This window comes from Medicago truncatula, chromosome 4 (assembly GCF_003473485.1).
Source record: "Medicago truncatula cultivar Jemalong A17 chromosome 4, MtrunA17r5.0-ANR, whole genome shotgun sequence".
In the NCBI taxonomy this organism is placed as follows: domain Eukaryota; kingdom Viridiplantae; phylum Streptophyta; class Magnoliopsida; order Fabales; family Fabaceae; genus Medicago; species Medicago truncatula.
Window position 1 is genome coordinate 52,403,915 of NC_053045.1, and position 13,063 is coordinate 52,416,977.

Genomic DNA, 13,063 nt, shown 5'->3' on the forward strand with positions numbered 1-13,063 from the left:
ATGTTTTGTAATTTTTCATTTAATGGATAAACATGATGCCAATGCTTCCAAATAAACAATCTCCTTGTTATTTATCTGTTAACAAATTTTGAAAGCCGCAATTGAAATGCCCCACAACACAAATAATCAAATTCCAAATGTTTCTTCAACACTCTGTAGACTAGATTCTTAACATCATCAATGAATTTTAAGTTGATTGACAAATACAATTCTCACGAGTACAAGTGAAATTGTTTCACATATTATAGTGATGTGCACTCTTCAAATAATACAATTGTTATACACAAAAAAAACAAAAAAAAAAACAAAAAAACAAAACAAAACAAAACAAAACAAAAAAAAGAGTTAACCTGTAAAAAATAAAGAAATATGCAAATGACTAGCTTTGCCGGAATCCATGTTTAAGACTTCTCGAGTCCGAGCATGAGACCATTGAAGCAAGAGTTACATAGAGATAAACGTGAAGAACGTAACCAATATGGTTAAAAACACAAAAAATCTCGTTATGTTAATAATACCACTTACAGTGACAAGCCATTAAAAAAGTTCAATCATCATAACCAATATCTAAAAGATCATTTTTAAGATATAATGTCAATTTTCCATCAAAAAATAAAGTAAATGTCAATTATAAAACTATAAAATAATAACAGTGCACCCATTTGTTTTTAAAAAAACAGTAAGTCAACTTATAAAAGAGAGCGGGTATGAATTAGAATTACACGACCTTTCAAGGTCTTATAACTACTTTATCGAGAAAAACAAAAGACTATGTCATTTGAGTGGTTCATTGAATACAAGCTACTTCGCACATCCTCGCCATTTTGCTGCTCCGCCACTCAACCATCAAGTGCGCCAAGGGCTTTCATGTCCTCTAAGAAAGCTGTGTATGAGTCATCAATGCTTGGTGCTTTTGGAGCAGACGACGAGCTCACTGACTCTGCTTTTAAAATAGTTGGCCCGGGTGTCACAGAGACTGCCCTAGATGTTGACACTGACACTGTTGACAAAGATGGTTTTGGTTTTGTTTTGGTCATTGCAGTCTCCCTTCTCACCCGCACAGATGCAGGAACCTAGTAAAAAAAACATGATCCAGACTATATAAGAGCAATTACATATACAAAGAGATCAAAATATTAACAAATGATGCCACTTGAAGTGGTCATGGACAATTTAGGACCTCTGTTAACTATATTAACTGAGACATTACTTGGAAACATCTGAGAATTCAAATTTTGACCACTACCTAAAGCCAACTTTTCTCGACACGTGAATTTATGCCCATGTAGCAGTGAAGTCAATTAATTATTTATTTGCCAACTTTTCTCAAGAGCTGAAACAAACGCAAAGCTATAAGTAAGAAAACAAATTGAATCAACTTACCATAGATGTGAGTTCTGGAGTGTGCTGAGCTAATGGCCTTTTAACAACAGTGGAAGCAGCAGATTTAACATATGATGGTTTCTGAGGAGGAAGTGGCCTAGTTGCCATATGATCCTCTTCCTGAAAGTTCGGAGGAGGACCAGGTGGAAGTGGTGGTCTCGTCATTGGAGGAGGCCCAGGTGGAGGACCATATGGGGGCCTTGGGATTAGGGGGACCATCATTCCAGGAGGTGGTGCCTGACCAGGAAGTCCAATCACAGGTAAAGGAGGCCTCATATCAGATGGTGGGGGTGGTGGGAACCGAGATATTCCAGGAGGCAACACATCAGGCTGTACACTCGGGATTAATGTGAGTCCTGGACCAGGAGGTTGTTGCCTTGGAGGAGGAGGCCCAGGAACCATTTTTTGGATCTCCTGGTTTGACAAAGAATTCCTATTGTCAGTAGAAACAACAGCACCATCAGACTGAATAGCACCAGAATTTTGTGGCATATGACTTGGTGGCGGAGGGGGCGGAGGAAGCTGCACCTACATTCCAGGGTGAAAAAAAAAATGTTATTTCCATAGAAGCTTTTGGTAAGTTATAATAACAACAGGACAGATTTTCAAACTAAGAGCAATCAAATGTAAGGTGTTCCCATTTGGGCATTTGGCAACTATGACAAGTGCCTAGTAGCCATATATGAAGCATGAATAGACAAAAACCTGTGGCATATGGCATACCTAAGATAAGATATCAGATAGTCATATACAAGCAAGAGACAACAGCATATACATATCAATATTTTTTCAGCTTCAACGTACTTTGAAATGTTTAAAAACAATGAAAACTGGTTCTGAAACAAACTAACAAAGCATAATAGACTAAAAATTGTCCGCAACCCAATAGAACATTTAAAAGTCTTTAGTACGTCTAAACAAATGATAACATACTGATACTATTTAGTATTTACAATTATTTAGTAAACATGCAAATATTTTCTTTAAAAAAAATATTTTTTAAATATTTCCCTGCCATACTCACATCCTACATTTTGAAAAACATCAGCATCCCCACGTTGAATCCTTTTGCATAAAAAAAATGCCCACAAGCACCAATGCTTCTAAACTTTCAATACATACATACAATTTCAGTTCCTTTCATACTAATACATTCAGATAATGTCTTGAAAAAAAAGCCTAAGTCATTAACTAAAAATGAGCCTACCTGACCAGGCTCCTTGGAAGATAGATTATCTGGCAATGCATACTGATTTCTCTCTTCACCTTCACTGGTGCCAGGTGGAGGTGGCTGAGAATGTTTTAGAGGTGGAGGAGGAGGGGGTAAAGGCCGATTTACAGCTTGCTCTTTAGGTGGAGGACCAGGAGGTGGTGGCGGCAAAGGAGGTGGTGGTAATGATGCAGGCACCACAGTAGTGGGATTTGGAGGCATGGGAGGTGGGGGAGGCAGTGGCAAAGATGCAGGTAAAACAGCACCATCAGCTGAACTAGCTTCAGGTAGTGGTGGTGGTGGGGGAGGTGGAGGTACGGCTAATACACAATCATCGGACTCTGTTGCCGAGGATGATGCGGCAGTACTTGACGAAGCACCAAACAAGGGAATTCTAGGTCCTGCAGTTCAGCATGAAAACTGATTAAATAAAGTAGATGTCAAAACAATATCATTTACAGATACATTATTTTACCAATCAAATATGAAAAAGAAGTTCGGCATACCTATAGGCGAATGATACATGGGAGGTTTCCCTGGCGGTGGAGCCCCGGTAGGATTTAATTGAGGATGGTAATAAACAGAGTCCTGTAGTAAAAATCAGTTAGTAACTCGAAAACCATTTACAACACCTAGACAACTCTAGTTTTGTAAGAATAAGAATAAGAATACATAAACAGAGTCCTGTAGTAAAAATCAGTTAGTAACTCAAAAACCATTTACAACACCTAGACAACTCTAGTTTTGTAAGAATAAGAAGAATAAGAATAAGAGGAATAAGAATAGGAAGAATAAAAACATAAACATGCACACACAAGAACATCTTAAATCATACCTCTGGCTGTGGGTGATTAACTCTATCTTCCTCTTCTGCACTTGTTCTCCTTTGAGGAAGCCCCAAATGACTGCTCAAAAGACATCCAAGGATTTATAAACTCAAAAAACATCCAAGGATTTATAAACTACAAACAAAAAATTGGGCATAAATTTGTACATGAAAATAGCACTAAATTGTTCACCTGAACATAACAGGGGCCTCACCCTTCTCCCGCTTTTTCTCATCATATTCCTGTCCAAAAGATATCAGATTTAGATAATCGATAGGAACTATTTAATAAAATCATGCATACAGTTGACTGGAGTGTTCAAATTCAAATGCTGAATTCAGTATCCTATGCTAAATGAAAATACAAATGCACAACACAGGCAGCTTCAGCTACTAAGGCAAATATCAAACTCAATTCATGAATACTCTATATCCATAAAGTTCTGGTTTTTCCTTTTACCAATCAAGACTTAAATGTTCACCAAAAAAAATGCATGGGTCTGTCTAAAGTCAAAATTAACAGTGACCTATTACAAGTTTATTTCAATAGAAACGCATTGCAGCCTATGGCTACAAATGGACAACCTTTTTACATTGGACCAAAAAAATATCAACACTACCACTTACAGATTATGATAAACCCAATACGTCCCTTCAGCTACTGTTAGTGGAACTTGCCTACGGAGAAGAATTGTACGTCAACAAGGTGCTTGTTTCAACTGATTTCAGAGTCATGTAATTAGCAATCACTCTATACGGTATAACAATAAGTTTCTTAATTATGTTGAAGAGAGAAACAATTATAGACGATAAGAAACAAATAAATTTTTGCATCATAACATGTGCTTGGTATATGTTCTCTTGGTTATGAGGTTGTCTTTATTTTTATTAATTGACAGCATCCTATTTATGTCGTACTCTGATCAACCAAGCAGTATTATCAATTGCGGAAGGCCAAAAAACTGTCATTCTAAGGCACCATTTCCACCATAAAACGTCATAGTGTCGCCTTTCTTCGTAAATGGGCCATAGCAGTTGGAGAAAAATCCACCTCCGCCATGGCCTAACAGCGCTGATAAACTACCACTTAGAGGCAATGATAAACCTAAGAGGGACCTTAATCTACTCTTAGTGATACTTATCTATGGACCTTCAGCTACTCTTAGTGATACTTATCTATGGACAAGTATAGTACATTAACCAATCTGCAAGTTACAAATGGAGTTCAGAAGCATGAAAGTAGCAATACTTTATTATCTAGTGCTAATTTGAGGTTATTATAATCTATCTATAATCTATAAGTATATACATAATGATTATTATTGGAAGGGTGTGATTTCCAAAAAGGTAAGGAATAATGTGCCAATCAAAGTGGGTTGTGAGCAATGTTTCCTACTATGTCATCACATTACAGCAAAGAAAAATGAGACAATAAAAAACCAAAAAACACATATACCAATAGACATAAACAGAGTGATCAGTACTCTGAATTGGTGATTTAATGAGCTAATCTCTGTTGTCAAAGCGGAAAAGCAGCGTGGCCACCCCAAAAATTGACGCGGCGCGTAGCGGGTGCTATTTCATGACGCGGACACTAATATATTTAATATTAAAATACCATACTATACAAAAAATATACTAAAATACCTTAAATATTACTCAAAATTTATGAAGTATTCATAATTTGAAATAAAATAATATAAAAATTAAGAAAAATATTAATAACCAATAGTATTAACTATTAAAATAATTTGTCAGAAAAATAACTATCAATATATATATGAAGTAATATATTAAATATACGATTTTTTTTTTGAAAGAATATCAAACATAAGAATCATTAAGGCTTCCTTAAAAAAATTATTAAGGCTAAAGACAATCAAATCATTTGAAAAAGAGAGTATAGTTAGGAAATTACCGTTAAAAATAAAATTCTTGGTAAAGATAAGCATTAAAAACATTGTAACCAAAAAAAGCATTAAAAACATTAAAATAATATTAAGAATAGCAAGCAATTAGATGGCACATTCATTGTATGACTTTTCAGCAAGCAATATGGATCAACGAAATCATAAATAAGCATTTATTTTAATTTTTATAACCAATAATGAGCTTCTATTATTCCCGGTATGAAAGGCACGAACCGGGTTGCATGGGTAAAAACGGGTCACACGGCTGAAATGGGTTGAAAACACAGTCGTTATGCTCTCTTTTCCTTGTTTTGTGCTTCGACCCGAAAAAGTGGTGCTTTGACCCGCTATCGGTCCGCCCCGCTCCACTAGATAGCGGCCGCGAAACCCGCTTTTCCCTAACGCGCGACTCGGTAGCGCTTTGACGCGGTGGGCTGTTTTTTGCCGCTCCGCACCGCGATTGCGGCGGGATCGGCCGCTATTAACAACAGAGGAGCTAAAGACTATTTTTCATATATTGACAGTAGCAAATTGTACCTCGAAAGAACATTAACTGAATATCACAGTATCACTATCTTTAAATGCATCGGAATTTCCTTTACTTCTTCAGGAATGGGAAAGAAGTTTGATAGGAAACCCTCTGCAAAGTTGATAGGCTCAGGGTATTGAAAAAATGCCATAGTTTCATCGAGAGAAAACAGCTTAGATATTGGCCTCAATAATCCGGAAGTCAGTTCTCACTGTTTTATCTTTTTTACATTCAAGAAAGAACACAATTGTGTACATAACTACGTAAAAATCTGAAAAGTAATGTAGAGGAATAAAAAGTGGCCCAACAAAACAGGCATGTATGAGTTGTTACCTTCTGCTTCTTAATGACACGATTAAGTGTATCTTCTAGTTGCCTCTTTTTGTGCTTTCTTGCTTTATCCAAGGCGCCATCAGCCTCTGCAACAACAAACAGTGTGCAGTGGTTTTCAATAGGCAAAAGTATATAAAATGTCATCTCAATTGTAAGTTATAATTAAATTATAATTATACTACTAATGCATGCCAGGGAAACAACTAAAGGATTGTTATGTCCATACCACATTTTAGAATAAAAGTGGAATACTGGGGTAGGGATTAGGAACAGACTAAGAAGAATACAAAATGAACAAGTCAGCCTAGACAGACCCATCTCCAGCCGTAGTGTATAGTATATTGAATACAATGTTTATTTATATATGAGAAACTTTGTTATTTTTCATTATGTTTTTCATTGTTACAATTTGATAAGATTTACGATTCTCTAAAATTAGCCCAGCAGTTCTATATTTGATTGAACAAACTGTTTAAACCCAAACAATTACTAATATATGATAGAGTAATCCTTTTGCAATGCCCTTAAGCAGGTTTGGCGGTTCAGGGAGAGACACAGAGGGGTTTGAAAGATGAATCCCTAGTGAGATTTCTAACCAACTATTCCCATGTGTCGCATAAGAGAATCCACTGTTCTGTCACATCAGCCTACTAACGATTTCCATAGATAAAAAGTAACCAAAAATATGAGGTAAGGAAGCGGTGTCGAAATGAACCTTATAAACAAAAGCAAAGGCATCAGAAATGTACTACTCAATGCTCTGGTTTAAACTTTAACCCTCGCATCTCCATTTGGCAGTACGTCTTCTAAATTAATATTAAAACTAATAATATGAAGTATAAGGTTGCAAAATAAATGGCTTGCATTGGATGTCAGCGTAAAACTAATTTACACTGACAGTGTATACCCGTTAATCTCCAAACAAAATGGACTGTACCAACAAAATAAGGGTGAAATTCCAGTTCCTTGAAATGCAAAAGCTAGTTAATAAAATAAAGCATGACGCGACTTACTCATCATTTCCAAGTTTTCAATCTGTTTCTTGAGTTGATCAGGATCTTTCTTCAAAATCCCCACATCCCTCACCTTCTTTCTTTCTTTTTTATTCTGTAAACCAAAACAACAAAGCAAAAATGGAATAAAAGCTTAATTAAGCAGGCAGAAGTGCTTTTAATGTATGAAAAAAACCTAATTGCATGATTGAAATTCAATTTTGCAAAATAAACACTCAAAATTTCAATTATTGCAATGAAAGTGAAAATAGATAGATAGTTACCCTTTTCAATTCCTTTTTGCGAAGCTCCTTCCTATAAGCATCGGTAGGGTTCATCACCTTACCGCCTTTGGTCGTCTTCGTCATTGATTACCGAAAACCCTAATTCTCACCCTTTCAGAAATTTCCTTGTTAATTTTATTGTTCCTCTTCGAAAATTCGATTGTTTCTTCCTAATGAAGAGATAGATAAATAAACACGTGAGTGAGATTGTATCTTTTCTTCTACATTCAATCTCCACTGTTAACGTAAATGTAATGTGATTCTTCGTTGTTTCTCACGGGGGAGAATCACCCGAATCAGATCCGGCCCAATAAACCATTGGCCTTATTGTTGTCGGGTTACCTTCGCTTGTTTGAAAATTGTTCTTTAACCGTTTTGCCCCGAACAGCGGTTAAATGTGGTTCGCTCTCCTAAGGTAGTTAATTGTTGTCGCGTTTTAATTAGGGGTGGCAATATGATTAATGAGATTCATATCCATCCACTACAAAATTCATCCAATTTATCCATCAAATAAAAATAGTCAATTTATCCCCTGAAATTGTAAGTTTCATCAATTATTCCTCTGAAATTAACAAAACTTCAATTACCCTCCTAAAATTTCACAACTTTAGTCAATTTACCCTCCGTCAAATTTTTCTGTTAGTGAACATGACGTTTTGCAAATACCCCCCTGAAGTTTTGCACTTATTTGCAAAATGCCCCCCAAACTTAAAAATTTATATTATTTTTTTCTTAAAAACAAACAATTAATAGTTAAATATTAAAGCTAACTATTAATTTTGGAGTTTGGAAAAAATACATACATATATACATCAAAATAGGGAAAAATGTGTATTTTTAAAGTGACAATAATGGTTATTTCTAATAGACAAATTATTATTTTTAGAGGTTTATAAACAAATTAATAATCAGATTTAAATTTATATTTTCTCCTTCACCATCTTAGTCTTTTAACTCCTCCAACTCCTTCAACAATTTGCTCAAACCATTTAAACTACACAACCCCCAATATTAATCCACAAATCATCCCATTATTGTCACTTTAAAAAATACATATTTTTCCCCATTTTGGAGCCTATTTTGATGTATATATGCATGTAGTTTTCCCAAATTCCAAAATTAATAGTTACTCCCTCCGTCCCAAATTGTATGTCGCTTTGGAAAAAAAAATTGTCCCAAATTATAAGTCGCTTTACAATACCAATGAAATATTAATGTTACTTTTCCTATTATATCCTTAACTATTAATTACTCTCTCTTCTTTCAATTATTTCATTTATCTTTTCCATACCATTTATTAAGGATAATTTTGTAAAACAACTCATAATTTTTCTTCCCCACACAATATTAATTACATTTCTTAATACGTGTGAAATGGCCAAAACGTCATACAATTTGGGACGGAGGGAGTAGTTTTAATATTTAACTATTAATTGTTTGTTTTTAAGAAAAAAATAATATAAATTTTTAAGTTTGGGGGGCATTTTGCACATAAGTGCAAAACTTCAGGAGGATATTTGCAAAACGTCATGTTCACTAACAGAAAAATTTGACGGAGGAGGTAAATTGACTAACGTTGTGAAATTTCAGGGGGGTAATTGAAGTTTTGTTAATTTCAGGAGGGTAATTGATGAAACTTGCAATTTCAGGGGGGAAATTGACTATTTACTCAAAAAAAAATTGTTAATGGATTGGATTTGATCCATCCATTAAAAACTATGGATGGATTTGATCCATCCACCTTATTTTAAAAATCCAATGGATCACCTCTTTAAATTAAAAAAAGTCCAATGGATATCTTCAAAAAATATTAATCTTTTTTATTTAAATAATTATATTTTTGATTATCACCTTATTTTTTTTAACTAAACTATTTTAATAAAAAAACTTATTTATGCAAAACAGCTTATTAATATCTCATTTTCAAAAATAACTTATTCATGCAAAACAACTTATTACGATCTCATTTTCAAAACAACTTATTTATGAAAAACAGCTTATTATGATCTCATTTTCAAAAACAGTTTATTCATTCAAAACAACTTATTTATGCAAAACAGCTTAGTATGATCTCATTTTCAAAAACAACTTATTTGAAACAACTTATTTATGCAAAACAACTTATTAATATCTCATTTTCAAAAACAGCTTATTTCGATCTAATTTTAAGTAACAACTTATTCAAAACAGCTTAATTATGCACAATAGTTTATTATGATCTCATTTTCAAAAACAGCTTATTTCGATCTCATTTTCAAAAACACCTTATTCAAAACAACTTAATTATGTAAAACAACTTATTATGATCTCATTTTCAAAAACAGCTTATTCAAAAAAACTTATTTATGCAAAACAACTTATTACGATCTCATTTTCAAAAAAATATTATTTATGCAAAACTGCTTATTAATATCTCATTTTCAAAAACAGCTTATTTATGCAAAACAGCTTATTATGCTCTCATTATCAAAAACAACTTATTTATGCCAAACAACTTATTATGATCTCATTTTCAAAACTAGCTTATTCATGCAAAACAGCTTATTATGAACTCATTTTCATAAACAACTTATTCGAAACAGCTTATTTATGCAAAACAGCTTATTAATATCTTATTTTAAAAACAACTTATTTATGCAAAACAGCTTATTACGATCTCATTTTCAAAAACAGCTTATTCATGCAAAACAGCTTATTACTGAAAATGAGATCGAAATAAGCTATTTTTCATAAATAAGTTGTTTTGCATGAATAAGCTGTTTTTGAAAATGAGATCATAATAAGCAATTTTTAATAAATAAGCTGTTTTGAATAATCTGTTTCTGAAAATGAGATCGAAATAAGCTGTTCTGCATAAATAAGTTGTTTGAATAAGCTGTTTTTGAAAACGAGATCATAATAAGCTGTTTTTCATAATTAAGCTGTTTTGAATAAGCAGTTTTTGAAAATGAGATCATAATATGCTATTTTGCATAAATAAGCTGTTTTGAATAAGCTGTTTCTGAAAATGAGATCGAAATAAGTTGTTTTGCATAAATAAGCTGTTTTGAATAAGATGTTTTTGAAAATGAGATCATAATAAGCTATTTTGCATAATTAAGCTGTTTTGAATAAGTTGTTACTGAAATGAGATCGAAATAAGCTATTTTGCATAAATAAGCTGTTTTGCATGAATAAGCTGTTTTTGAAAATGAGATCATAATAAGCATTTTTTAATAAATAAGTTGTTTTGAATAAGCTGTTTCTGAAAATGAGATCGAAATAATCTGTTTTGCATAGATAAGCTGTTTTGAATAAGCTGTTTTTGAAAATGACGGATCCTTTTTATGACCATCGTAGGGGCTCCATATCATGTCCATGTCCATGCGATCAAACATCAATTGATATGGCATCAGTGTAGCGTGACCCTTCCTATGAAGGAATCAGGCACACCGTGGGGCAAGCCTGGGGTGTAGCGTGGATTAACCTTAAATGGATAAACATCTTTGAAATGCTCCAACACCCATGCATGGAACAACAAACACAATTATATTAAAGAAATATAATAAGAAATAAAACTTCAGATGAAAAAAAAAATATTAATTATTACTTGGAGTAAGGTCAAGTATCCCCCAAGGATTTCTTGGTGATAGTAGCCTCCATGAGATAATGATAAAGATAGGTAAAGGTCATCCCAAACAATGACCACTCATGCAACGTGGTTATGTTCTGCATCGTCTCAAGATATATCAACTCGGTTTTTTTACTGCTCTTATCGGTGAACAACGTACATCCAAACAGATATAGCAAGAAAGTCTTGGCGCACCATAGCCTTTGGTTATCTGGAGTAAGGTCAAGTATCCCACTAACTCTCCACTAACTCCTTCCTCGTAATTGGACTTTCCAAGTTAGTAAATGCAGTCAAGTGCTCCTCATAAAGTTCCTTCAACCAAGTAATGGCGACATGTGAACCAAACTATCTGAAGCACTCTTCCATCACAACATCCTCTGAAACACGTGTAAACTCAGTGACTCGGCATCTTCCATTCAATAGGCATGTGTAGTAGTCACGCCACATCATCTAACGTGAGAATACTCCCCAATAGCAGAGGGAAACTACTAGTCTTCTCATGTCACCTATCACACAAGGTAGCAAACATGGTGTGACCCACATTCATGAACTCCGTCGAAATAGACCAAAAGCCCTAATTCGATCCTAAAACTATCTCATATGATCGGGTGGGCGTGCAAGTACATCTACCTTACCTCAATGCCTGATGCATCCGCGTATTGCAAATCACGAACCTGAAATACAAAAAATTAAATAGAAATGAAAATACACACTTGTAGATTAAAAAAATTAAATAAATAGAAACAAGAATAAACACTTACATCAAAGCCATTCCAAACTCGGAAAGCAACATAACCTCCGAATGATGAGAGAAAAGATAGACCATAAGGCCCTCCAAAATAGGAATCAAGTGCTGATGGGGTGCCGGTGTGTCATTCTCAGGCTAAACCTCCAAGATAGGCATTAGAAGACCCTAAACCTTTAGTTCCTAAATTCTCTCATTTGGTTTCCATGATATTCTCAAGCTCACTAAACAAATGGGTGAAATAGTGATTATGGGTCTGATTATGGACCTTTAGTTCCTATTTCTTTCAATTTTACCTTCATTATTTTATTTGAAATCCATATTTATCCTTTATACTCTATTGTAATTTAAAATAAATTGCGTATGTTATAAATGCAGTCATTTACTTTTTTGACATTTTGAATGCACTCATAATGATTCAAAATAAATATAATAATTCAAAAATTATCCCTTTTTTTCGATAAACATGCATCATAAAGAAAAAAAAAATTGGACTCCATCGTTTTTTATACGTATAATCGTCCACCTCTAAAAAAATAATGTACAATCCTGTAAAAAAGTGTATAGTCGTAGAACATTTTTATTATTCAAGTATAGATAATACATCTTTTTAAAAGAAGTATAGATAATACATATGTAGTTTTTATTTGAAACAAATACATATATAATTTTGGTATATAATAATACATATAGAGTGTTAATCTTTAAAAAAAAGATACATACAGATCGTTAAAAAAATACATATAGATGATAATACATTTCATTTTTTTTTTAAAATTAAATAATACATTCCATTATTATGTTTAGTTTTTGTAAGGCTAAATTGCATTTTTGATACCTTAACTATTTAGGTATTATCGCTTTGGTCCCTTAACTAAAATTTGATTTATTTTGGTCCCTTGACTAAAATTTGATTTATTTTGGTCCCTTAACTTCTCTTTGTTACACATTTTGGTCCTTTCCGTTAGTTTTAATTCAAAAACGTTAGGTTTTCTTCATTTTCTTCTAGAATTTTTCTAGGATTCTAATGAAGGATTTTTACCTCTCATAAAACTATTTACACGTAAGTATATATAGGATCGTGTCCACAGGGAAGTTGCGTATTTCATAAGCATTTTCACAATATTTGTCACGTTAAGTGTTTGAGTATAAATTGTTTGTTTGTGTAAAACTATTTTCCTAATTGACATAAAAGTAAAACGAGAAGAGATAGGGCTATTCCGCTTGCGGTCAGAGACATC

The 13,063-nt window shown here is 33.5% G+C and overlaps 1 protein-coding gene across 5 annotated transcripts; it reads right to left on the reverse strand.

The window, feature by feature from the left end:
* Window positions 1–613: 613 nt before the first annotated feature.
* LOC25493796 (protein EARLY FLOWERING 5) lies at window positions 614–7,745 on the reverse strand. Of its 5 annotated transcripts, none has more exons than XM_039833384.1 (9): window positions 7,530–7,745; window positions 7,205–7,298; window positions 6,192–6,277; window positions 3,613–3,662; window positions 3,429–3,498; window positions 3,100–3,181; window positions 2,591–2,994; window positions 1,384–1,911; window positions 614–1,073 (listed from the first exon to the last, which is right to left on the reverse strand). In XM_039833384.1, the coding sequence occupies exons 2-9, from the start codon at window positions 7,209–7,211 to the stop codon at window positions 840–842; spliced, it is 1,461 nt and encodes a 486-aa protein (XP_039689318.1). In that variant the 5' UTR covers window positions 7,212–7,298; window positions 7,530–7,745; the 3' UTR covers window positions 614–839. The 5 variants fall into 5 exon arrangements, with proteins under 5 accessions (XP_039689318.1, XP_013457860.1, XP_039689317.1 ...); XM_013602406.3 differs by having other exon boundaries at window positions 7,468–7,745; XM_039833383.1 differs by lacking the exon at window positions 7,530–7,745 and adding an exon at window positions 7,380–7,434 and having other exon boundaries at window positions 7,205–7,336.
* Between the last annotated feature and the right edge of the window lie 5,318 nt (window positions 7,746–13,063).